General features: G+C 45.7%; 3 protein-coding genes across 3 annotated transcripts; 1 reads left to right on the top strand and 2 right to left on the bottom strand.

Annotated features, from left to right (window-relative positions):
* Positions 1-1,482: 1,482 nt before the first annotated feature.
* On the top strand, positions 1,483-6,107 carry SWAP70 (Pleckstrin homology (PH) domain-containing protein). Its single transcript, XM_048713158.2, has 10 exons — positions 1,483-1,677; positions 1,771-1,875; positions 2,565-2,626; positions 2,715-2,798; positions 2,885-2,916; positions 3,007-3,088; positions 3,837-4,068; positions 4,790-5,017; positions 5,111-5,403; positions 5,537-6,107. The coding sequence occupies exons 1-10, from the start codon at positions 1,654-1,656 to the stop codon at positions 5,895-5,897; spliced, it is 1,503 nt and encodes a 500-aa protein (XP_048569115.2). The 5' UTR covers positions 1,483-1,653; the 3' UTR covers positions 5,898-6,107.
* Positions 6,108-6,704: 597 nt separating this feature from the next.
* Positions 6,705-12,695, bottom strand: GN (sec7 domain-containing protein). Its single transcript, XM_048713159.2, has 2 exons — positions 11,638-12,695; positions 6,705-10,526 (listed from the first exon to the last, which is right to left on the bottom strand). Exons 1-2 carry the CDS (start codon positions 12,373-12,375, stop codon positions 7,014-7,016), a joined length of 4,251 nt encoding a protein of 1,416 aa, XP_048569116.1. The 5' UTR covers positions 12,376-12,695; the 3' UTR covers positions 6,705-7,013.
* A 4,876-nt stretch (positions 12,696-17,571) lies between these two features.
* On the bottom strand, positions 17,572-20,587 carry LOC125550216 (ARM repeat superfamily protein). Its single transcript, XM_048713160.2, has 6 exons — positions 20,368-20,587; positions 20,212-20,284; positions 19,482-19,589; positions 19,299-19,397; positions 18,183-18,308; positions 17,572-18,067 (listed from the first exon to the last, which is right to left on the bottom strand). Exons 1-6 carry the CDS (start codon positions 20,509-20,511, stop codon positions 17,934-17,936), a joined length of 684 nt encoding a protein of 227 aa, XP_048569117.2. The 5' UTR covers positions 20,512-20,587; the 3' UTR covers positions 17,572-17,933.
* Positions 20,588-24,453: the final 3,866 nt, after the last annotated feature.

Here is a 24,453-nt window from a genome sequence, read left to right as displayed (position 1 = left end):
CACCATATATGCTAGTCGCTTGCTGCAGCTCCACATCATACCTTTACCTTACCCATAAGCTTAAATAGTCTTGATCGCGAGGGTGTGAGATTGCTGAGTCCCCGTGACTCACAGATTACTTCCAAACCAGATGCATGGACCGATGATACCGTTCCAGATGATATGACCAAGCTCAAGTGGGAGTTCGATGAAGACTCTCGTCGTTACTATGTGTCTTTTCCAGATGATCAGTAGTGGTGCCCAGTTGGGGCGATCGGGGACTTTGTCGCATTTGGGGGTTGATCTTTATTTTGGTACCGTAGTCGGACCCTGAGTGTATTGGGTGAATGTAATAACTTATTTATGTATTTGTGTGACGTGGCAAGTGTAAGTCAACTATGTATCTTTTCCCTTCATTTATTTACATAGGTTGTTGTGAAGATTACCTCACTTGTGATATTGCTTTCAATGCGATTATGCCTCTAAGTCGTACTTCGACATGTAGGAGATATAGCCGCATCGAGGACGTTACAGTTGTGGAGCTAAATTGGGGTGTTGTGATTGAGAAGGTAATATGTGTGTCGTTGAACGACATCTCGTGAAACCCAAAGTTGTCTAACGTAACAAAATACATGTCTCGCCAACTAGATTGGGCGATCCTGTCACTCCCTTGATTGTCCAACGCTAATGCCCCGCGCCAGTAGGCATTGAGCATGCATGTCATCAACCTTGCAAGCTTGGAGAGGTTATTATAGTACAAACTAGATTGGTCCAAATTACATCTTAGTGTGCAGTAAGACTAAATCTTATAGGTTAAAAAAATCATGAGCCGTCAAACTTACATTGAAATGGATGGATTAGATTGCTTTTTACAATTTCATGAACTCCAACTTTGGTAATTTTTTTTTGGATTTTCACCTGCAATTTTTTGAAAAACAAGACCAGGAAAATATCCAATAAAAATCAAGTTACAATGAAAAGACCATGAAAATATCCCCCATGCAAAAAAAAAGATGGCAATGTTTTGTTGGTATATGAAATTCCAAACTCAAACACAAATTCGTTTAGGAGGTATGAAGAGCAAATTGGGGTATAAAAAACAGTTTTGCTAGAACTCATCTAGATGAGATTTAATTTGGTTTCATTCATATTTTATAGCCATTGGATGTGATGCTATAAGATGCGTGTGTGCTGACGTGGGTTGTATCCATTCTTGTTTTTTAGGTGAATGAGACCAAATTACGTCTCATCTAGATGAGTTCTAGGTACTCCCTATAAAAAAGTTGTGTTTATTGTCTGACACCATTTTCCGCTAATTTTTTTTCAAACCTTACAAATGAATTTGTGTTTGAACTTATATAAAATTCAGCATGTCCATACAAAATCATTTCTCCAACACACAAGACATCGCAGTCCTGCCGTGCCCCACAAACCAAGAAGCTGTTCCGGCGGGCCCACGCGACATGGGGCCAGCACAGCTCGCGGGTAGCTTGTGGCAGCGTAGCAGAAGCATTTCCGGCACCGAAATTTCCATCGATCTGAACGCCCCCACCGGCCGGTCGACCCTCCACCACCACCTACCGGCCCCGTCGCCGTCGCCGTCGTCTCCAGCCCCCCCTCCGCCCCCAAAACCCTAGCCCCGGCCCCGGCCCCGCCGCCCCCAGAGCCCCCGCCATGTCCACCAACGGCAGCTCCCCGGTACGTGCGCCGCCCTCTCGCCCCGGTCCACATGTCTCCGAAATTTCCCACCTTTGGTGTCTTCTCTGACGATTTGCTCGGGGGATCCCGCAGAGGGTCAGGGACACGGAGAGCAGCCTGGAGAAGGTGAAGCGGCAGCTGTCGACGGGATCCGGGAGGTACCTGCTGCAGGGCCCCCTGCTGAAGCGATCTGAGACGGTATGGCGCTCATCTCCGGGACGCTGGGTGATATCATATAGGGGTTTATTTATCATCAGGCGTGTGAATGTTCGATTTTGGTGGTAGATTTGAACTAGTGAGGGGTGTGGCCGTCGAAAACCTAGGTTTAATGGCTCAATTCGGTGCGTTATGCTAAGTCGTTGATGTATTGCTCGTCCTGGGCTTTTATTTGATATAGCAGAGTGGACTTTTCTGTTCGATTTCCTGATATGATGTGATCGATGTACTAGGGATTATTTACAATTTGATGAGGAGTACTGCATTGCTCCGTGTCCTTATGCTTGAATTAGTATGTTTTTGTATTCAATTCGAGCAAGGAGAGAAAGGGAAAGCAAAGCGGATCTTGCTCCATGTGTTAGCTGATAAAAACTGATGGAAATGCTAGTTATTGGTAATATGAGATGTACCACAAGATTGTGGTGGTAGAAGGGTGGGTGGATCAGTGGTTGTCTACGAACACCATACAAGGAGGGGAGGTGTTCTTTTCTTTTCCATCTAGTTGATTGTGATGTACCTAGGCTTTACAATTTGATAGCCAGCCTTTGAATAACTGTTTGCAAATGAATCCAAGAGGATCCTGGTGAATATAATTTTCTGCCGATTAGCTTACTTGTGAGCAGTTATCTACTAATTTCAGTTTTGAACTGATATTATCTTCTTTCAAACAGCTACGGAAATGGAACGAAAGATGGATAATATTGGACCCAACGTCTGGCAAGATGGAATACAAGTACGGAACACCTTGTGTTTTGTAACTGAGAATGCCAAAGAACATTTGCACAGCTATCTCCTTATCTATCGTGTTTTTCTTGTTCCAGACTTCGGAGGAATGAAACTGCTGTTAAGGGAACCATTCTATTTGATGCTTCAAGCACCATTACTTTGTCTCCTGTAAATTTTCAGTAAGATTGGTCCCTGAACATAAACTTTTCTTGGTACTTTCTTTCAAGCTTTGAAGGTTGTATAACTACCACTTCAATTCTTACAGAGGCATGCCAAAGTATGACGGATGCTGTTTCTGTATCCTTTACACGTCTGATGAGCTTTAAGCATATTTTTTTGCAAGCTGCCTATATCCTTCTAGTCTTTGGTATTCCTTTACTCTAGCAGACATTGGAACTCCTCAGAAAAAGGATTACTTTCTTTGCGCTGAAACTCCTGGTGCTGCCAAAGCTTGGGTATCTACATTGCAGTAAGTTTCCGATCTATTACCTGTGAAATATCATTGTATGGTCTGTACAGGCGTTTGCAGATTTGTTTTATGATTCTACAGTATAGTATCTAGTGCAAATGCTCAACTCAACCCAAACACGCAAACTTGGTGAGCCGTTCAATCAATGTGAATGGTATTATCACTAACAGTGCCACTATCCCTGTAGAAGGTAGCACTCTCATGGTGCAGATTTAAACGATGTGTTACATTCATTGTACATCTTGTGATTATAGTTTGCATTTTTGCACTGTATATGCACCTCTTAATTCTGTATTCCAGTAAGGTCTAACTAGAAGATAATGCTTTTGAATAGAACCAAAGAATTATATGATGCCATGAATTCCTTTCAACTTTAGGAGTCCTGGACGGCTGGACCCAACTAGTGTACATTGCGGGGCTATGCTACAGTATTAGTTAGTGGGTGCAAACGAGCTTTTCCACCCAAGCTAGCGTGTGATTGTGTTGAAATTCTTTTGGGCGGGGCATTACAGATACTAAGATGAAATTCGAAATGAGAAAGGGGTTCAAGCTTCATGCTTTCCTGTTTTATTTGTTTGGGAAATGGCTCTTTCCTGATGTCTTTCTGTAATAAATGTATCTCTGTTTGCTAAGTATGTCAATTTCTCCTTAGTAACAAGGCCAGTATATTCTTCCAGTAGTTAAATTAAATATTATAGTACATACAGTTGTTGAACTATTTGGTACTGATGATATCTTTAATTAACAGTGCAACTCAGTTAGTACTACAAGCGCATAAAGAGGCAGTAAATTCTTTAGCTGGGAATGGCTCTCCTTCTACATTAGGCACGGTTGCTACTGCAGTTGCTAATGCTAATGCAACTGCTTTGGAGGCAATGAAGGAGATAGATGCAGCACTGAAGGTTTCAATGAGGGCAGCTCTTGGGTTGGGTACAAATAATTCGAATGTGGGTCAACTTGATGATTTGACTATCATGAAGGTATGCATTCATCTCGATCTAGATAGATAAATCTCTTATCTGAATCTCTTGCTCCGTATTGTTATTAACTGTGGCTGGTGTGACCATACAAACAAAAATTTCCAGCATGATTCACTGCTGAGCTGTCATGACTCATGAGTCACTTCTTAATAATATATATTGCTTTATTTTCGAATATGTTTGTATTGTAATAAGCATTTTATTTTATTATTACACAATGTACATATGTACACCCCACTTATTGATCAAACATACTTCGTTATTCACACCAGCACTAAATCACTAATATCATACTGGCCGTTGCAAACCATGGTCACACTGTTCTCTATTGGTTTCCTTATATTGTACTCCCTCTGTAAAGAAATATAAGAGCTTTACGGAGGGAGTAACTGTCATCAAAAATTACAAATTTGTCATCCCTGCCATTTTTAATAATAGCCCGGTTGTCTTAGACCAGACTAACATATTCTGAATAAACGTGGGGAATTCATTGTTAGGACATAATACTCCTTGCTTATTGTATGCGATTTTGACCTTTTGTTTTGTGGCTAGCATGTCATCCTTCCAACTATATACTGACCAGTATAATCTGTTAAATGGTTACATCTTTGGGCACCAAGTTGTATGGTGGTGTGATGGTAGCTACATAATTCTGTATCCTTGTTATATACACGGGCATTGATTTGGTCAATTCTTTGTGTACCGTGTTAATGTTTCCCAGGAGACTCTCCGAGTGAAAGATGAGGAGTTGCAGCATTTGGCTAAGGACATTCGTGCTCGTGACGCCACAATTCAGGAAATTGCAGAGAAGTTAACAGAGACCGCAGAGGCTGCAGAAGCAGCAGCTTCTGCAGCTCATACAATCGATGAACAGAGACGACTTCTATGTTCAGAGATTGAGCGTCTGAAAAAAGCAATGGAAACACAAATGGAACAGTCCATGCTTAAGGTCAATATTATGTTTTGTATTGCTTATTACTATTTTGGAAGATTTAAGTGCTCTGAACTCTAATGCTAAATATGGTTAATGGATGTATGGCAGCTACGGCAATCTGAAGAGAAGGTAATTAGCCTGAGCAAAGAGAGCGACCAGTTGCTGAAGGAAAGAGACGCCGCATTTCAGGAAGCATATATGTGGCGCACTGAACTAGGAAAAGCTAGAGAGCAAGCAGTGATACAGGAAGCAGCAATTGCCCGAGCAGAGGAAAAGGTAAGGGTGTCTGAAGCGGATGCCGCGGTTCGGATCAAGGAAGCCGCTGAAAATTTGCATGCTGCTGAGAAAGAAAAAGAAGAACTTCTAGCCCTTATTGGTGTTCTCCAATCACAAGTGCAGAGGTTTTTGTCTTGTCCTATTCCTTATGCTATACACACAAGTTCAAAATGAAACCTGCATAGACATTTATCCATCGACATGAATTTACACTATGCATTACCAGTGATGATTAAAAGATAAACCGTACTGATGCAGAGAACAAAGCAGCACGAAGCAAGTATGCGAGGAGAGATCCGAGTCATGCTCCGGCGCCGACAACTCCCCTCCGCTGACGAAGCACGTCGACGCATCGGACGACGACGTGGACAAGGCGTGCGTGAGCGATTCGAGATCGGTCTTGGTCTCGAGCGAGAGCACGGAGGTCCAGCTGGCCGTGGATGGGGTGGACATCCGCCCCATCGGCGACCCAGAGTGGGGCAGCTTCCAGCAGCCGGAAGCGCTGATTGCCGACGTGCGGGAGGTCTCCCCGGAGGCGGAAGGCAGCAGCCTGGATATCCCGGTGGTCAACCCGGCACCGGCCAATGATCATATGCAGGGAGGGGCAACACATCCCTGAAGGCCTGGAGGTCTTGGAGCTGTCCATTGCTTTCTTGGGTGGTTTGTGATTATTGAGGAGACTGGCAGGGATTTGAATCCTCTCGAGAATTACTTTTGTGTTTTTCTTTTTGCGCTGTTTCCGGGTTGTGTCTCCGTTGTATTTAAGTATGCAACTCAATAAAAAGATGATAGCGGTTTGTCGTGTGATTGTAAATTATTATTCACGTCATATCTCTTTGTGCCATGTTTCGAATTATGTTCACAATTGAAACGAATGTGATGAGAATAGAAGACATGAATTAAAATTTGATGCCATGGAACTAAAAAAGTAGAAGTTGCTCGTTTAGTACAAAGTTTTTTTTTTGAGCATCCGTTTAGTACAAAGTTTGATAATTGATACTCTCTCTGTCTCTCTGTCGCTGATTTAGTATAAAGTTATACTTGTACCATTTCCCCCCACTGGGTTTCGTAAACCATCTCAACTGTCAGCCTTATTGGCTTATACCAAAATAAAATCATATTTTTGTTGGTAAACCAACAAGTACCAACTCAATTGGCAGCTAAAGTTAATCATGTTGATTGCGTATAAATAATTCGTGCCCCGGTTACAATGCAAGGGCAATAATCTATTACTCCCTCGGTTTCTAAATATAAGATCTTTAGAGATTTCAATACAAACTACATATGAATATATATAGACGCATTTTATAGTGTAGGTTCGCTCATTTTGCTCATAGTCTATTGGAATCTCTAGAAAGTCTTAAATTAAGAACGGAGGGAGAACAATGGAAAAAATACAACAGCAATAATCTATTACAAGGAAAGATTTCCTGTAGAACCGGTGCAAAAAGCATATCTTCCAAACAAGTCCCAATTAGAAAAGGAGCCAAATTTATACAAACCACCACACAAACTTTCTCTGAAACAACAGCATTTCCAGTGCTGATGATACGTGCATCACAGCCACTCATCAGGTCAGCAGCGCAAACATGTCAATCTGCTCACATTGCTACCACAGTTTTACACAACAACAGCAACTCGGACAGAATAAATATACATACAATGGAGGCGGCGAAATGCGGTTACAATATCAAAACCTTACGTCTCAATGGATCAGCCAACCCATGAGCTTCTTCTAGTTCTTAATCTCGACGTCGTTCAGCCCCCCTCTCGGGCTACTGGCATTGCTCGGCGGCTCATACTCCTGGCTCGGGAAGACCTCCGACTGCAGGCCCGTCGAGATGTTGTTCACATGGAGCCACGTCAGCTCCCACAGGCTGTCGCCCCCTATCGTGCTCCTCTTGGCGAGGATCCCCCTGCTCTTCATCGCGACCAGGATGTTCCTGAGAAGGTCCGGGATCAGTTCCTGAAGCTTGTCGCTGCGCTTGCCCCGGACCTTGGTCTTGATGCACTTCTCCATCCGGCTGAGGACCCCCAGCCACAGCTTGCAGAAGCTGCTCAGCCCGAAGAGGTCTGGTAACAGCTGAAGGTAGACCTTCGCTACCAGTTTCACGGCGAGCACAAGGGATCCTTCCATGTTCCTGTGGTCCTTCTGTGAGTGGTTCTGGGCGATTTCCAGCAAGTCGTCCAGCAACACGAATATGACGTGATCGAAAGCGTGTGACCATGTGGTGGACTGGAGGCCTATCCCTTCGGTCGCTGTTAGGCATCGCTGGAGTGAAACCAATGCGTGGTTTCGCACCTCCTCTCTCTGGTCCAAGCTCAGCTTTTTCAGCGCTTGCAGCAGTTTGAGCCACATCTCCCTGATTGCTTCCAACCCTCTATCAGCATCTTCGCCTGGCTCTTTTGTATCTTGCGACCACCGGGCAAGATTAGTGACCGAATCAGCCATCAAATCCAGGGCACGAATGGACCTGTCTGTTAGACCAACCCTGGACTCGGCAAACTGCCTTGACGCTTCAATGCAGAAGGCATAATTTGATCTTGAAAGGTGACCCTCTGACATGATAAACATGATAGCCTCAAAGCCTACCCCTGAAGCATCTGGGTGGCGAGCTGTAATGGAGAGCAGCAACACTACAGTTCTCCAACCCATCTGCGATTTTATGTGTCTCGCGTTTGCTTTGACAAGCCGTGCAACCTCTTGTGTAATATTCTCACAGTATGCATCCGCTACACGTGCATCCAGCTTCAGAACTAATTGCAATGACCTCAGCAACTCGTCAGCAAGGTTCTCTTTGTATGGAAGTAACCTCTGGCATATCCGCAGAAGGCCAAAAATAGCTTTCTCCACAAGGGCACATGGCATGACTGTGGACTGAACTATGTTGGCAATATGCTCATATACGCCTTGCCAGAGGAGCACAATTCGATCTCGATTGTTAAGCGTGATGGCAATGAGAAGTTCCAAGCAGAATACTGCTGTGTCTTCATCGTCTGGCGAGCTGGCAACCTTTTGAGGCCGCCCTGCAGCCCATATCAGTGCCCTGGCAAGCTGCAAAAGTGAATCAGGATGCAAAACTTTGCTCTCTGTAAATATACCATCAATGCGGCACTTCTGGATTGTCTGAAGAGTCCTCTGGTGGGCAGCAAGTTGCTGCTCGGTTGGTTGTGATCTTGGTTCCTCGCTGTCAAGCGAGAGTAGCTGACTAAATCTTCCCATGAGTCCAGAGGATTTCCGAGGGGTGCCCATCACTGGAATGTGAGATGTGGAGATTGAGCTAGGAACAGGCTTTCCTTGGACAGTTTCAGCACAAACTTCTGAATCATCAGCTGCATCACTAGCAACACGGGCAGGAAGAAGCCCTAGCTTATGCAGTCTCAGGATGCAATCCAATACATTCCTCCAGCCAGTACGTATGTAATGCCCATATTTATTAGCTATGGTAAACAGTGTCTCAGTTGCCAATCTAGCCTTCAGATCATCTCCAAAGGCGGTGACTGGTTCCTCGACCAAAGAGGTATTCAAAAGAGTGGTGAATTTGCAGAGAGAAACAACAAGATCGTCCAAAACGTCTTCAAGATGATGAAATGCTGAGATCTTTGCGATGCCCAAGAAGCCATCCACACAGGTCAACAGAACTTCTTCATGTTCCGAATGATCAAATACCACTGCAATGGCAGCAATAGTAGGGCCGGACATGATAGCAAACATATCGTGGTCGAGGAAAGGCTGAGAATCACCAACAATATACTGGGGTGTTGACTTGGACTTCCGCATTAGATCTATCCAACGGCTGGGAGACATTTCCAAATATCCCATGCCCTGCTCAGGCGTGGTCTTAATCTCATTTCGGCAGATAGCGTGGTATAGCTCAGACAACATCTCACGTGGGAGGTCACTACCCCCATTTATGTTCCTGTTGTTTTTTATGAAGTCCTCCTCAGTCATCTTCTTCTTCACCTGCATGTTATGCTGATCAGTGTTCAGCATTATAATTGAGTAAGACAGCAGCAAAGCAGTGTCCTTATTTGCAAAAGCTTGCGGAGCCTGCTCGTAGTATCTATCTGAAAAGGCCTCAAGAACCCTCTGTATCTTCTGAGATTCTCCAGGTAGTCGGAATGTCTCCAAAAATAACCTCAGAGCTGTATCCAAGTTCATCTCCTCAAAGTCAAAGGTCTGAGCAAACTCATGAAGCACCTGAACACAAAACTCGTCATGATTGCCGAGAAAGTCTCCTACGAGATTCTTATCCAGACCAGCTGTGTAGCGGAAAAAACAAGCCACACTCTGCGGATCAAGCTTCTCGGGCAACAGATGATTGCCTTGAAGGAACTCCAGACCTTTCTTCGGGTCCCTGTTGAAGTGGTCAGCACCAATCATTAGCCTCCTCTTGACATACTTCCTTTGGCGGACAAATTTCACCCAATGCTGAGGATCCAAAAAATTCTCGCACTTAACAGTCCAGAATGGAGCATATTCATCAAGTTCCACAGACCTTAGTTCAGGGCCAGAGGTTGCATTCCCAATTCGATCAGCCATTCCCTGAATCACAGCAATCAAGCCTTCCAGTGCAAGGATGTGCATAGAAGACAAGGGGCAGTTAATAGGAAATGCACTCTTTGATAGAAGATTTGCAAGCTCCTCAAACACATTCCTGCATGTTATGTCACAGTCAAGATTGGCGTACATCTCCACCATAAAATTCTTCTGTCGACAGAAGTCTACAAGAGCTTCCATTGCAACCTCCTGCTGATGATATGTTGCTCCAAATCGGGGCTGTGCGAGCCTTAGAATTATGCAACAAAAAAAGGCCTCAAGCTGCATCTTGAGCTCATTGCGGAGGTGATGGTAAAGATTCAACACGATGCTGCACACCACTGAAAGAGTAAGCGGGCTTATCGATAAGCCAAGCTGCATTAGGTTTCGGAAAAGCTCATCTTGGACCAGCGACAGCACCTTTGGATGCCTCCCAATTGCAGACCCACCAAGCTCTATCGCTGAATTGATCAACTTCAGAGCAAATAAAGGTTGACCTTCATCATACCCGTTCAGCTCGACACCACTGAGGAGAGAGCATAGGAAATGGAAAATCTCCTCCATGCAAGTTGTTCCATATGGCTCCACAACAAGGACACTACCATCCGGAGAATTCTCATCAGGTGTGCCTGCCTCGGACACATAGCTTCCGTTTCCATTTTCCATTTGCCCGATACCAAATGGATGATTCTTATCCATGCCACCCATCTGCACGAGTACAACACAGAAATCAATTGTAACCAAATAGAGCAAAAATGTCATCTAATACATGAGAATGGTACATGATATAAAAAATAAATGCCAAGAAGCTAACCAAAATTCCGAACTTGTATAAGATCAGGACCTAAGGTGTGATCTGTGGCGTTAGCCCATACAGGGATCCAAAAGCTTGTTTAAATTCTGAATTCTTTTGATAGCAGTTCTACAGATTGCATTTAATTTGAATAAAAAAATTCTGAACTTGAACCACAGGTCGAGTAACAAAATGACAAATTTGGCGGTGAATAGTAGCAAATGGATCTGAAAATTCCATGTAGTGGTAGATGGATCTTGTGTGAATGTTGGCATAAACTTTTCAACACTTTTTGGCATCTCTAGTGAACTGATTGTGCCAAAGGGTATGCTTGGTTTGAGCCCCAACTAGCCCCACCAAAAATTTGGTGTGACCAAAGCGCCAATTTTTTTGGTAGCTTGTTTATGTTTGGATTGTGGCCATTGGACCATCCAAAATTTTGGCAAAACAGACCTCTTGTTTGCTTTGCAACCAACTGTGGTTTCCTGACCATACTAGTCTTGCACAAATTTAAACAAGCTATATTTTGTCTACTTATAGGAGACTTACAAGGGCTGAAGCTATCTGTTTTAAACCTGCCCTAAGATTGTCTTGCACGACGTGGCCATGCTGGTGCAAGATAAACATGACTCTGGAGGGCTCAAACATCGATTGCAGTATTCGCATACTACACAATAACATTATGGGATTAGGTTTTTTGTGCATCATTTAGTTCAAACAGTAGGAAAAAACAATCACCTTCCCTGCCTCTCTGCCCTACCCAATTGAGTTCTACCCTATCTCTTATCTCACTTGATCGGGACCAGTGCAGCGTAATCAGTTAGGTTCAATGCATCTTCCTCAATAATTGCGATGCTGTGTTTCATGGAGTAGCATATAGTGTGTGCAATGCTGCTGCATTCTTGGATACAGCAAAATGAAAATCGTAAATTTGTGCTAGTTTTAAGGGCGAGCTGTGGAGTTTTGTGGCATTTGTGACTAATAATAGCGAAAGCAGAAGCTCACATTACAAAGAACATAGCATACCTCTGGTTTGACGGCAGCGTCGTCTGCGTCGCCGGTGCCTATCAGCGGGAGGCGGGCGAAGACGAGGCGGACGAGCTCGTGCATCACGTGGCGGGAGAAGCGCTGCAGGAGGTCGCCCTTGGCGGCGGCCTGGTGGACGACGCGGAAGCAGGTGTTGACGGCGGTGAGGACGTGCTGGTTGCCGAGCGCGGGCGCGGCGGGGGCGCGGAGGCAGGCGAGCAGCGCCTGCAGCATCCGCATGAGCACGTCCTCCTCCGCGGCGGGCTCGGCGCCGGCCTCGAAGCGGCAGCAGGCGACGGCGTCGACGACCTCCCGCAGCGCGGAGCCCGGGAGGGCGGGGGCCGTGAGCGCCATGACCTCGTGCAGCGCGGCGAGGGCCGCCGAGGTGGCGTCGGCGCCGGCGTCCTCGGAGCGCACCGCGTCGAGGAAGGGCCGCAGCGCGGCGGCCGGGAGCGAGGGGGAGGCGGCGGCGAGCGGGGCGAAGGCGAGCCGGCGCAGGGCCTTGAGGGAGGCCACGAGCGGGTGGTCGGCCGCCGCGTCGTCGGCGGCCGCGGCGCGCGGGTGGCGGAGGCCCCGGCGCATCACGGCCAGCACGGCGCTGGCCTGCGCGGAGATCGCACAGGCCAGGGCCGCGGGGTCGGCGCACGGGGCGGCGTGGGGAGGGGCGTGGTGGTGCGGCGGCGACTCCTCGGCGATGGGGTCGATGCCGCCCGAGTTGAGCGGCCTGGGGCGGCCCATTTGGGTGGGTGGCGGGCGGCCGGCTAGCTGGGTCGCGAGGCGGGGGGCGGCATGGGGGGTGGATCTGGGGCGGAGATCCGGCGAGTGGCTGCTCGGGGGAGGACGGCGGGGAGGGGACGGGAGGGGAGTGGGAGTTCGTGCGTGCGTGCAAGACTGCTTTTTCCCCCCTCCTCGTGTCCGCTTTAATTTTTCCGCCGCGCCGTGCCGTGCGTCGGGGAAGAGAAGAGAAGCGGAGCTCGCCGTGGACTGGGGACGGACTTTCGCTCGAGCTGGTGGGTGTCGTTGCGCGTCGGAGAGAACCAAGGAGCGAAATGCGGCAACGAGGTGAAAACTGCTTTTTTTTTTCTTTTTTCTTTCTTATCTTATAAGTACTATTGTGTGTGTTCTTATTTTCCATGGGTTTTGGTTTTTCGATGGCATCGATGGGCACAAACATCGCCGGGTGGATCACGATGAACACGGCGGTAGCGCCATAGTAATACAAAAGTGGATCCGCGTCGGATGATGTACTGCAAAGATATGGTGATGGGGTTGTGATGATGAAGACGGATGGATGGTGATGAACTGATGATGCCCTCTCGATGCGGTGACGGGGACGAGATCAGGCGTACTCCCTCCGTTCCTAAATATTTGTCTTTCTAGACATTTCAAATGACTACTACATACGGATATATGTAGACATATTTTAGAGTGTAGATTCACTCATTTTGCTTCGTATGTAGTCACTTGTTGAAATGCCTAGGAAGACAAGTATTTAGGAACGGAGGGAGTAGTCGGGAAAGAATGGAAGCGGAGAACCCTAGCTGAAGTGAGTAGATAAAGTTAGGATTGCTTTCGTCTTACTCTTTCATTTTCCGTGTTTGGCTTATAACATGCCCGGTTTGAATTAGAGAGGTGAAAAGATAGAAGATAAACAGCGATGGATGCATTGGAATTACAACGGTTAACCCCACACGGTGTTTAATCTCTCGCCTTGGCCGCCTATCCATTTACCCACTCACATCCCCAACGTTGGATAACCGGGGAAGTGTTACTGCAGGTGTTTGTCAATCATCGACAGTTGCACATTTCTTTAGTGTTCGTCTAGATTCTGACATTAACTGCATGGAATGACATTGATTACCGTTAGGGAATGGTTTGATAGTTTAATAGTACCATATACTCCCTCCTTCCAAAATATAAGGCGTACGTTGACCTTTTTGTCTTCATCGCACAACTTTGACTATCATTTTCACTTACCGTATGCCTACAAAATTATTATAAAGACATGTGAAATATAATTCTTTTGCAAGATAAATACGATGATGCTATTGATACATGTTCAATCCATGTACTTTGGTATATATTAATGATCAAAGTCATGCATCAAAGACCGTGCAAAGTCAAGTGTGCCTTATATTTTGGGGGACATGCATACAAAGGGTGTGAAATTGATGTAACAAATGAAAATTACCTCTCCCGGCATAACTATAAGATGGTCACCCTCAAAGATCGTCCCTGACTCTAGATTATCTTTTATAATTATCCCCGCATCTTCATATTTATCAATCATTGGCATTCTACATGTTCATAAAGAAAGCGTAAATGTTGCAACCGGCTGACATTTATCAACATAACAAATTAGACAACCTTCTATACAAGTGCCCAAAAACAAATAAAAATATTAAAAAAAATTGCTCCCTCCAATTTGTCATGTCTCTTACAAATTACAAATCCAACAAAAGATTTTATTAAAGAGGAAACATATTTACAAGAGGCAGATATGATAATGTACCTTACTACATCACCGGGCCCATACAAATGTGGAGCGTGTTGGTCTATGGATTTATGCGGCACAATTGGCATGGGGTGGAGTTCTTCATAGAGCAGTAGCTGAGGCCAAGGTAAACAAACCTCTGAAAAGTGAGAACAACTTTTGCAAATAAAGGAAAACTCAAGAATCCAAACAAAAACAATGTGCATCTATCAATAATCCAAATGAAACAATGTGTCACAGCAACAAAGCTCTCCAAATCCTGATGGTGGGTACCTCTTAAATCTTATATGCAAAAAAATAGTCGCTGAGCTTCTCTTGGTGAGGCGACCTTGGCATCTTCTTTCAATTTGTTCACGACATGATCCAACTTCTCCAACTTTCTAGACTAGTGGTGAAGAACTGTAAGGGCATCTCCAGCCAGGCCCTCAAGAAGCCTCCCCAGGCGCATTTTTAGACGCCGGCGAGTAAAAATCCTTCCAGCCGCAATTCCAGAGTCACGTTTTTCGCCGGATCTGACGAAAATCACGGCCGGCGCTCGCGATGGAAACTCAGCAAACCGGGATACAGCTGGGGGCGCCGGCGCTATATTTTAGCCGCGAAAGGCCCACTGCCAGCCTCTAATCTCTCTCTCTCTCTCTCTCTCTCTCTCTCTCTCTCTCTCCTTTTTCTGGCTAGGCCCAGCACGTGAGGCATGCAAAAAAAGACAACGCGGAGAAGCTGCAAACGGCCGGCCCCGGCGCCCGTTGCTGGCCCCGCGCCGCGCCTCCCCGGAGCAGCTTCACACCGCCGGCCCCGCGCCGCGCCTCCCCGGAGAAGCTTCACGCCGCCGGCCCGGTCGCCAGTAGCCAGCCCCCGCAGGCCTCCGTGCGCTACCGAGCCCGTCACCGGAGCAGCTCTCTCCTCCACGGGCGGCCCCGGCCCGGAGCCACGCACCAGTGGGCGCAACCCTGAGCCTCACACGGGCACGGCACGGCTGGCGGCGGCCAGCGGGGAGCCGGGGCGGGCACGTGCGAGATGGGCGGACGGGGGCGGCGCGGCCTGGGCTCGCGAAGCTGTCCGACTCGGGGCGCAGGGCCATGGCTTCCGGACCTGGCGCAGGGCGCGTGCGTCGCGCTGGAGCGCATCCACCATGCGCCATGCCACCGTCCAGTAGTTGGAGCACGGAGGCAAAGGAGACGCGGAGACGGCGGCGAGGCCATCCACGCGGAGGCCGCGGCGGTGCACGAGCTCCTCCTGGCATCGCTGGCCGTGGCGGGGCACTGGGCGTCGGTGCTCTTCCTCGCTGCGCGCCACGCGCTCGTGAACCTTCGAGCTGCCGCCACGCGCCCTGCTCGTCGAGGTGCATAGATGCTTGGGGTGGAGACGGTTGGAAAAATTTGCCACCCAGGCTAAAAAAATCCGCCGGTGCCTCCCCAGGAGGCCGAAAAAACGCCTCCTGGGGGGCACAACGGCTGGAGATGCCCTAAGCTTGTGTTGCATGGAGTGATGCCCAACTGATGTTCCTTCAACAATTTGTATATCGTGTTTCAAGCGGCAAGTGGCTATTGCGGTTTGTAAAGCATGGTACAACTGTGGCATTTGTAGATTGACCTTTCCTTTGATGTCGATTCAATGCAATTTTCAATCTCCGATGAACGACGCGTTATTGAAGAAATAAGATGTTATGGTTTTTAGTGTAATTTTATTTTTACTAGTCATTTTGTGTCCAATTGTCTTTCAATTGTGCTACATGTTGTTTTGTTGGTAATTAGTATATCTAAGATGCTATTTGGATGGCTTTTCTCAAGAAAAATTTGAAGCTCACGTCAAAAGAAAACAGCTTGTACTACAATATTACAGCTCCTTTGATTCAAAGAATTTTAGAAGAATTTGATTCTTAAGAATATTTTAGTTCGAACCATGTAGAAAAGTTGCACGCAATTTATATAAAAGAAGATAGTACAAAGCTGAAGATGGGGCAACCCATATATTGCCAAAGATGGCACAACCATAAGAACATCACGACCCAAGAACAAAAGCAAAAAGCAAACATGCAAGAACAACCCGAAGCTGGACAAATAAGCACCTATGACCCAATTCTTAAGAATATTTTCTATATAGGTCGTTTGATTCACAAGATTGAATCTTTTGAAAAAAAAAATCTGAGAAATCGTAATGCACACTTTTGACGAATATTTTCTATCCATTCAAACCTCTTGGTTGTTTTTTCCTATTGCACTGAACCAGACGACCTATCATCGGTCTGTGTGCCATGTTATAAGTTGGTCTATGAGCATTTGTGTAACGTCTCTATGGCGCTGCAGTATGGTTTGGCTATGAATACCAAGCACATGTGGACATCAAAAGAACTCTGGATTGATGTCATTTGGCACAGGATATGACCTTGCCCTGTGATGCCTCGCAAGATGAAGGTATCACATAAACTTTTGCTTGGAGGATGCTCGGGAAAACTCTACTCGCGGGTAAAATGGCTGGTAGATTCTCTGTTCACATCAATAAAAATTGTTCTGGGTGTAACCAGGAGGAAGATGAGCTTCATCTTTTCTTCCGCTGCAACTTTGCTGGAGCAACTTGGTTTGCTCATCCTCGGTAAAACAGATAGTATGATTTATTTATGTGAACAAACAATCGTTTCTTGATTTCCAAAGGCCAGTGGCTGAGTATGGTGATCAAGTACTGAGTATTCCAAGAAAATATGGTGTACATTCAGAATTACTAGCATGTAATTAGCGGCTATTAAGGTGGAATGTTATGCTTTGTACATATATATTTAATAGCATTATGTTAGTACTCCCTCCGTTCCCAAATATAAGTCTTTTAGAGATTTTAACAAATGACTACATACAGAGCAAAATGAGTGAATCTATACTTTAAAATATATCTACATACATCCGTATGTTATAGTCCATTTGAAATGTGTAAAAAGACTTATACTCCCTCCATCCCAAAATATAAGAACGTTTTTTACACTATACTAGTGTCGAAAACGTTCTTATATTTTGGGACAGAGGGAGTAGTATTTAGGAACGGAGGGAGTATAATTCAGTTCCAAATCACGAGGTAACAGAAAAACAACAACACATATCTGCATTACTCGCTCTGAACTAGAGGCTTCAAGGATTAGCATTTGCTCCACTTTGTGTGCTTGCTTTCCGATTTTCGAGATCAAGACATCTATCATGATCATCTTCTTTTCATCTTCTTTTTTGGGTGCAAACGCTTGTGCTCGAACAGCACTGCACTGTAATCATCATCCATCATTGCAGAGAACGGACATACCCATGTGGGAAGAAAAAGAAGTGTCATCCCATACTTCTGGCTAGCTGCCTACTTATCACTTTCAGACCCCACGACAGCGGGGGTCTTCTATGAACTGGCTATGTTATTCAGACACAAGGTTTATAAGTTACATGCGTAGAATAAAGGCCAAAGAAGTCCAGTTTAAGATTGCTGGGCTCTTCGCAAATGAAGCGCCGAAAAAGTTAATGCCCAGCATATCATATATTCTTATTAAAGAGCGTTTGATAATCAGGTCAAATGCTGACACATAGCGAGAACACTAGTGATTTCACTCCCATCGCCAAAAAGAACTGCATAGACCCATTGCCAGTATCATACAAAGAAGGTACCCCAAAGTTGAGTGCTTGGAACAAAATGCCCCACGCCAGCAACAAGACCGAGGTGTGACGAACTGAGCGCTCAGGAAGAGAAAACGATGGACCGAGCTTGTTTTCTTGTTTCAATCAAAATAATGGCCCAGTTTGGAGAAAACATGTAGAGAAATCCACCCAGGCATTTCCCATCACGACTTCAGTTGATCAAACGTCTTGAGAAGACTAGTCTTGCAGGCCTCAATCTCGGCATATTCGGGGGAATTCGGAGTGGAGGCGACGATGGCGTAGGCACCTGCCTTGTCCAAAAACCCTGCAGCTTTATCTGTACATACAGCACAAGAATGAAACTTAAATGGACCACTTTAGATACCAGAATGATACAAGGAACTAGAGTCAAGTACGATGTGCCAATGGGAATGGCCAGTATTTTTACTCACCCGACTTTGCAAGTGCCACAAGAGCTTTCAGAGCTTCTTTGCGTGTTTTGTCATCTTTAGCACCTTCTAACACATTGAGAATTTCTTGAGCTCCCCCCATCTCTACCACCTTCATTCTCCTTTCATCTGTAACCGTAGGAGATTAGTAACAACATTCAATAGTAAAATGGGAATACATTTCATTGACAGAAATGTTAAGTACAGATAAACTGAAGTTAACTGTTGTTACAGGAGTAGGAACGGAACCACAGAAAAATTAGCTACTGCAAGGCTTCATATGGCTAGATCCTTTTCACTTATAAACTCTAGCAACTTCTACGGCAGAAATGGACCAGATGACACAAATGACTAATATCCCATGTGATAGACTAGTAGCAATCTAACAGGCATAACCATTAGTAAAGAAAGCCCATAATCTCATGAGTCCGACATTGCTCAACTCCAAGTAACTGCTAAGATGAAATGCTGGATCATTCTCATACAGGGGTATGCAAAATGGCAGGGCCAATCAATGAGTTGGATATTGGTATTTTTAAGAAAAGGAGGAACGAGTTGGATATATTGCTCATACTCTCCACAACAGATGTAACATCCTAACTTTATGAGTTCATTTTTTTTACAAAGCAAAGGATATTACACAAAGCAGGAGTTTTCCTAAACAAATCAATCAGTAGTGGTTATTTGCCACGAACAATATGTGGTAGAAATAAGTTTGTGTGATTCAGGGAGCCATCTAACAGGGCTTCAGGCTTTGTTTGTGCACATGAAAGATGAAAATTTTGAGGTACGGGAGATAGATCATAGATATAAACAGAGTGACAGATTATAAGTTGTCACGCCATGGAGTCCTGGACCCAGCCGATAGGTCTTTCTTGGTTTCCAAGTCTAGCTGGGCCAATTCACAATAATAGGTCTATTTACATATTTCCTTGTTAGTTTGAGCTGGTTCAAGTTTTTCCTAAACTCCCACCAAGCTGTGCTAACATACAAGAAATACTAGTATCACAAGTCGAAATCGAGCTCTCTAAGCAAGCAGTTCATAACATGTTGCAAAGCCCAGCATCGCAGAAATAAATTGCAACAGAACACTAAAAATGCTTGGATAAAATTGGTTACCATCAACGGCAAAACGAGCTAATCGGGAAGCCCCCATCCGCTTGAACAAGGGATCTTTGACATGTAAAAGCGTAATGGATTGCTGTAGTAGGTTATCCCCTGTAAACTTGTCAGACAGAAGCAATTTCAAGTTCACCGGCATAATGTCTCATCTGTTAGCACATTATGAAATCACTATCATACCCATGTAGGGAAAGAACTGCCAACCAACAAGGCCAGCAGTTCCTATGAAGAATATCTTTAATATCCATCCAAATTTCTTCTCAACTTCCTCCTCAAGTGCACTGTCATCTGTGCACCATTTCAGTTCATGTTAGACAATTATATACAAGTATTTCACTTGGGGGAAAGTATTCATACAGTAAAAGAATAGCAAAAACCGCAAAGTAAAAAAACTTTCGAATTTCTTGTTCACAAATTACTTTCAACACAAGTTACCACAGCATAGCTCCATACATACTTCCACAGTGACATAAAAGCATGTGGATACAAAGCATAACCACTGAAACAGAGCTTACTAAGTCATAGTGATCCTGTAAGGCAATTCCACAGGCACCACGACCAGTCTGACAAAGTGACTTTGAGGCCAGGGTGTTCTCGAAGAAAAACACTAGAATTGTACGATGCAGGAACCACCGGATCAAACTGATAACACACTGTGATTACCGGCGAGACAGGGTGAGACAATTGAACATGTCTCTTCCTCCCCTACACACCAATCTCACGTTCACTGATCCGCATACATGTACATCGTACACCAATAAAACAATCACCATCCACAGCCAAACACACACGGTAACTCATGGCCATTTTCACCCAAATTGGCTACTTTAATTTCATCAATGTGTCCCATGAGCAGCGAAACATCATAGATTTGAGGAAGTGAGATGAAGCCACTGGCCACTGGCCATACCTCTCTCGTTGTAGGTGCAGAGCCTGCGGCACAAGCGGATCCCAGATCCGCCATTCCAACCGCCCGCCGCGACCTAGAGACCAGACCACACGAATCAGGAAGCTTAGAGCATGGCGTGGAAGGAACCCAAAGCCCAGGAGGGACCGGGGAGCGTACCTCGGAGCCACCGGCGTGGCGTAGGATGGGGACTGCTCCGCTGGAACATGCCTCCGCGGCCACCGGCGCTGCCCGGCGAGCGGCTGCCGCGGCCGACGGCGGCGACAGGAGGCGGCGGAGCGTCACCTGCGAGAGCCTCTGCATCGGTGAAATGGTGTTGTGGAGGCCGTTTGGGCCCAGTGGGCTTACAAGTTCTCTTCGAGGCGATAAGTTGGACTTTGTCAGATGGTTCTCCTCGTTGGGCTGGATATGGCCTCTACCTTTTGCATTTCTTAGAAAAAAGAGAAAAGTGTACTTTCCCCCTCAAATGTGGCTAATGGATCAAATACCCCCTAAACTTCAAAACAGGTTTTTTAGGCCCTTGAAATCTGCTCGGTTTCCCATGCATGCCTCGCGGATACAAGCCGAGGTTACGTGAAATATAGATTCACTAGAGAATTCACAAGGTCTAGCTAGGAACAACTTTTTCTCCGTCCTTGAAATCTACTCGGTTTCCCACGCATCTAGCCGCCTCTTTGGCACTGTGAGGTAGGGGAACGAGACCCTCTGACTTAGCTTTCTCTACATTGGAGGGATGACCGACTCGTATCGTCGTCCATGCGGCATCCTACGGCGACTGGCGAGCTCCTTCACTAGGGTGGTCAGGAAAACCAACGGCCCAATCGAATGAAGCAAATAAAAGAATGGCGTGAAGATAAGGAAAATGATTTGAGGACCAACGTCGTCAGAGCGTTGAATGTGCCCGACACTAGAATAAGTTGTCCCAACACTTAGATGGATATGTGGGGCAGCGTTAAGGTTGTGTCCTTAGCGGAGGTGGAGGTGGACGTCGATGAGGCTTCGTAAGTTGTCATACGGGTAACGAGGTGGCACTAGTGGCAGCCAGCGGCGGATGGACCTCCGGGGCGTCATTACAGACCTTGGCGATGGTAGTTGCCACTACTTGAATCAACACTTTTGCCGGCAAAGCCCTTGTCGAGTGTTCCACTTGGCGAATGTTGCTCGACGTACATCCTCGCAAAAACGAGGTTTGTTGAGTTCCTTCTTTCAGGCATCGGGTAATGTTTTGTTGAGCGGCAAGCATGGGTGCTCAGCGCAATAAAGTGGCTTGACGGACAATTGATGAAAACCGTGCTTGCCACATTGCACCAATGTGTGGAGAGTGCTTGTTGGCTAGACTCGGCGAAAGCTGACGCGCAAAAGGTCACCATATGTCCCTTTAGTTTCATCAAAAATAGATATTTGGCAAATAAGCTCTTTGTCGAGTGCCAACGCTCGGCCAAGGGCAATGCACAAAGAGGGCGCCATGTGGCATGCCAGTTTCGCCGAAAGCCAACACTCGGCAACCATAGACTCTCTTTGTCGTGTGCCAATGCTCGAGGAAGGATGAGGGTGCCACGTGGACTGCCTAGCAGTGTTGAATCTTTGAAGAAAATGAGGGGGGGGGGGGGGCTCAAAGTTAACTATGTGTAGAAAAAGTCGAAAACTCTCAATTATTTAGTCCGAATAAGGTCAAAAATCTTATATGAATAGTAGTATTTTCCCCAATTTTTGGAGGGGGGGGGCTCAAAGTTAACTCTGTGTAGAAAAAGTCGAAAACTCTCAATTATTTAGTCCAAATAAGGTCAAAAATCTTATACAAATAGCAGTATTTTTTTTCCAATTTTTTTTGGAGGAGGGGGCCTCAAAGTTAACTGTGTGTAGAAAAAGTCGAAAACTCTCAATTATTTAGTCCAAAAAAAATCTTATACCAATTTTTGAAGGGGAGGGGGGGGGGGGGGGGGCTCGAGCCTGCGTAAGGCCCCCTGCTAGATTCTCCACTATCGCCTAGCCGCCGGTTCCGCAAAGACACATGCCCTTTGCTGAACGCCAACACTCAGCATACCATCCGTCTATCACGCTCCGAGGGCGTGCCACGTGTCAGCTTTTGTGGAGCGCCTTTTGTGGACACTCTGTAAAGTCTCCTACAAGTTACCAGATCGCCCCACATGACAACTCCGTTGAGTGTGGCACTCGACACACATACCTTTACCGAGTGGAACACTTGACAAATCTTTAATCAACAGGTTTTTAAATTTGTTTTCCAATTAACCCCGCAAAAACATGTGTAACAATTATATCCCACATATGACAAACAATGGACACCATTCTGCAACATAAATCACAAGGTCACAAGAACAAAAACACCTGCCCTTCATGGTTCTCAGTTACAAGATATTTAACCTTAGTTATTTGGGACCGTGTTTTAGTTTGATCATAAGGTTTACAAACTTTCATACTCCGTCATACTTTTATAGTAGTATGTACAGTAGTTACTTTCTTTGATCCATATTACTTGTCTTAGTTTTAATATCTAGAGACGAATTTTATCTAGAGTGTTGTATGCTTCCGTATCTAACAAATCTAAGACAAATAGGAGTAATATGGATTCGATGGAGTACTAACCCCGACACTTTTAGACCACGTTTGGATTGGGTGTATAATAATACAGAGGTGTTTTCTTGCAACTTACCGGTCAGTGAACAATTTCCGGCCGGAAACGAAACGATCGAGCGAGGCATTTATTTTTTATTTTTACGGAGGTAGTATTTGAAACGAAAACGCTGATCCAAACATGGCCTTAAGTTTTAACCATGGCTATTCTGACCTTGACAGGACAGTGATCCAAAGCTCGCTCTCGCTCTCCTCCACCTGATGACCTCCTACTGGCAGGCAACCCGAGTCATGGATCATCATCGGCTCTGTCCGCCTTCAACGTGCACATTGCTCTCATCCTGCTCCTGTTCCTGGTCCGGGCAGGGGCACGCACCCTCCTTGGCGCGACCGCCGTGAACCGCGGGCGAGTGAGATTATCCCCTGCTACATCCGATCCGTGCTAGACTACGATGCTCCCTGATCACCCCATCCATTTGCGCGCGCAATCCTTCGGTGCTCCCACAATGATTTACTCCTCTTCCTTTTTTGTCTCTCTTTGGTGGATTCGGGCATCCACATGATGCCGTCATGAATTCAAGTTGCGGGCTGCGGATCATTGCTCGATACGGATTTCACTGTCGTGAGATCGATCAATGGCTGGCGTGGCCGCGTGGGCGGGGATCATCATGCATGCCAGGTGGTCGATGGTATGCGCACAGGCACAGGTTGATATCGGGTCTTTAAACTTTCTAGCGGGCCGTGTTCCCTGCCGTAGAAAGCTACGTATTGCTTATGGCTGTGAACAAATAAGCTCATATGTAAAGTCCCATTTGTATCTTATACTGCACTACTACATTATATTCATCTCACATAAGCAAATGTTTCAGAAACAGTTGTGCGCCTGCTGACCGACCGCGGAATCTTTGGCCAAAGATAAGAGTAAAAAAGCTTGGCATCCCATGTGCTAGAACCCAAAGAGTAGTCCACAATAAGTTGTCTAGTTTTATGCACTGTCCAATGTTCGTAGAACTTGGTCATGAATACAAGTGATAGTACCATCACAACTCCACTTAAGCAGTGTTTCACTCTTTAGCTATGGCACTGTCTCAGATTTCTTCCTAAGCAACTGTAAAGATTCGCTTTGCAATACATGGATACCCTTAAATGGTCTATCCTTGTCTTCAGGACTGTTGAACTGATAGTGTCCTCAACCTGTTCCTGATTAGACCACACGCTCATATGAGAAATCACAATACTTCTACAATCTTGATATCAAACTGCACATGCTTTGGTCAGCAGCTATCGCTATAATTTGAACGTTGGAAAGGGGGAAAAAGAGGAGTAGTTCCAAATGCTGTCACTTTATAGCTATCACTATAATCTTGATCACAGTCAGTATAGTGGTGCAACAGCAGCCACCAGCTTTAGGTAATACCGGTACATTGATAAATAGATTGCCTTGATTCTTGGTGCGGCGTCTCCATCGCAAATCACGTCAGACACAGCGAGTAGTGTGAACAATGTTGCTTGCACATGCATGCTAACCTCCTCTTTGTCTTTGTTAGGTTGCAACAAGAAACCAATTAACTCATCTATCTAAGTAGTAGTAGTATATGTTGGCAACTCATGATTGCTTCTGTTCTTAAAACGAACAAAAAAAACGCAGCCTCA

The sequence above is a fragment of the Triticum urartu genome, chromosome 4A (assembly GCF_056163025.1).
Source record: "Triticum urartu cultivar PI428250 chromosome 4A, HENAU_Tu73, whole genome shotgun sequence".
In the NCBI taxonomy this organism is placed as follows: Eukaryota; Viridiplantae; Streptophyta; class Magnoliopsida; order Poales; family Poaceae; genus Triticum; species Triticum urartu.
The sequence above is the reverse complement of the archived record's forward strand: the minus strand, read 5'-3'. Positions and strand labels throughout refer to the sequence as shown.

What these genes read in the sequence shown, in the direction of transcription:
- SWAP70 (XM_048713158.2), top strand. Translation starts at nt 1,654, where the DNA reads ATGTCCACCAACGGCAGCTCCCCG. An exon ending in CCACCAACGGCAGCTCCCCG is followed by an intron (nt 1,678 to 1,770) that starts GTACGTGCGCCG and finishes GGGATCCCGCAG; the next exon opens with AGGGTCAGGGACACGGAGAG. An exon ending in CTCCAATCACAAGTGCAGAG is followed by an intron (nt 5,404 to 5,536) that starts GTTTTTGTCTTG and finishes GTACTGATGCAG; the next exon opens with AGAACAAAGCAGCACGAAGC.
- GN (XM_048713159.2), bottom strand. Translation starts at nt 12,375, where the DNA reads ATGGGCCGCCCCAGGCCGCTCAACTCGGGCGGCATCGACCCCATCGCC. An exon ending in ACGCTGCCGTCAAACCAGAG is followed by an intron (nt 10,527 to 11,637) that starts GTATGCTATGTT and finishes GTACTCGTGCAG; the next exon opens with ATGGGTGGCATGGATAAGAA.
- LOC125550216 (XM_048713160.2), bottom strand. Translation starts at nt 20,511, where the DNA reads ATGCAGAGGCTCTCGCAGGTGACGCTCCGCCGCCTCCTGTCGCCGCCG. An exon ending in GCCACGCCGGTGGCTCCGAG is followed by an intron (nt 20,285 to 20,367) that starts GTACGCTCCCCG and finishes TCTGGTCTCTAG; the next exon opens with GTCGCGGCGGGCGGTTGGAA. An exon ending in TGTGGCACTTGCAAAGTCGG is followed by an intron (nt 18,068 to 18,182) that starts GTGAGTAAAAAT and finishes CTGTATGTACAG; the next exon opens with ATAAAGCTGCAGGGTTTTTG.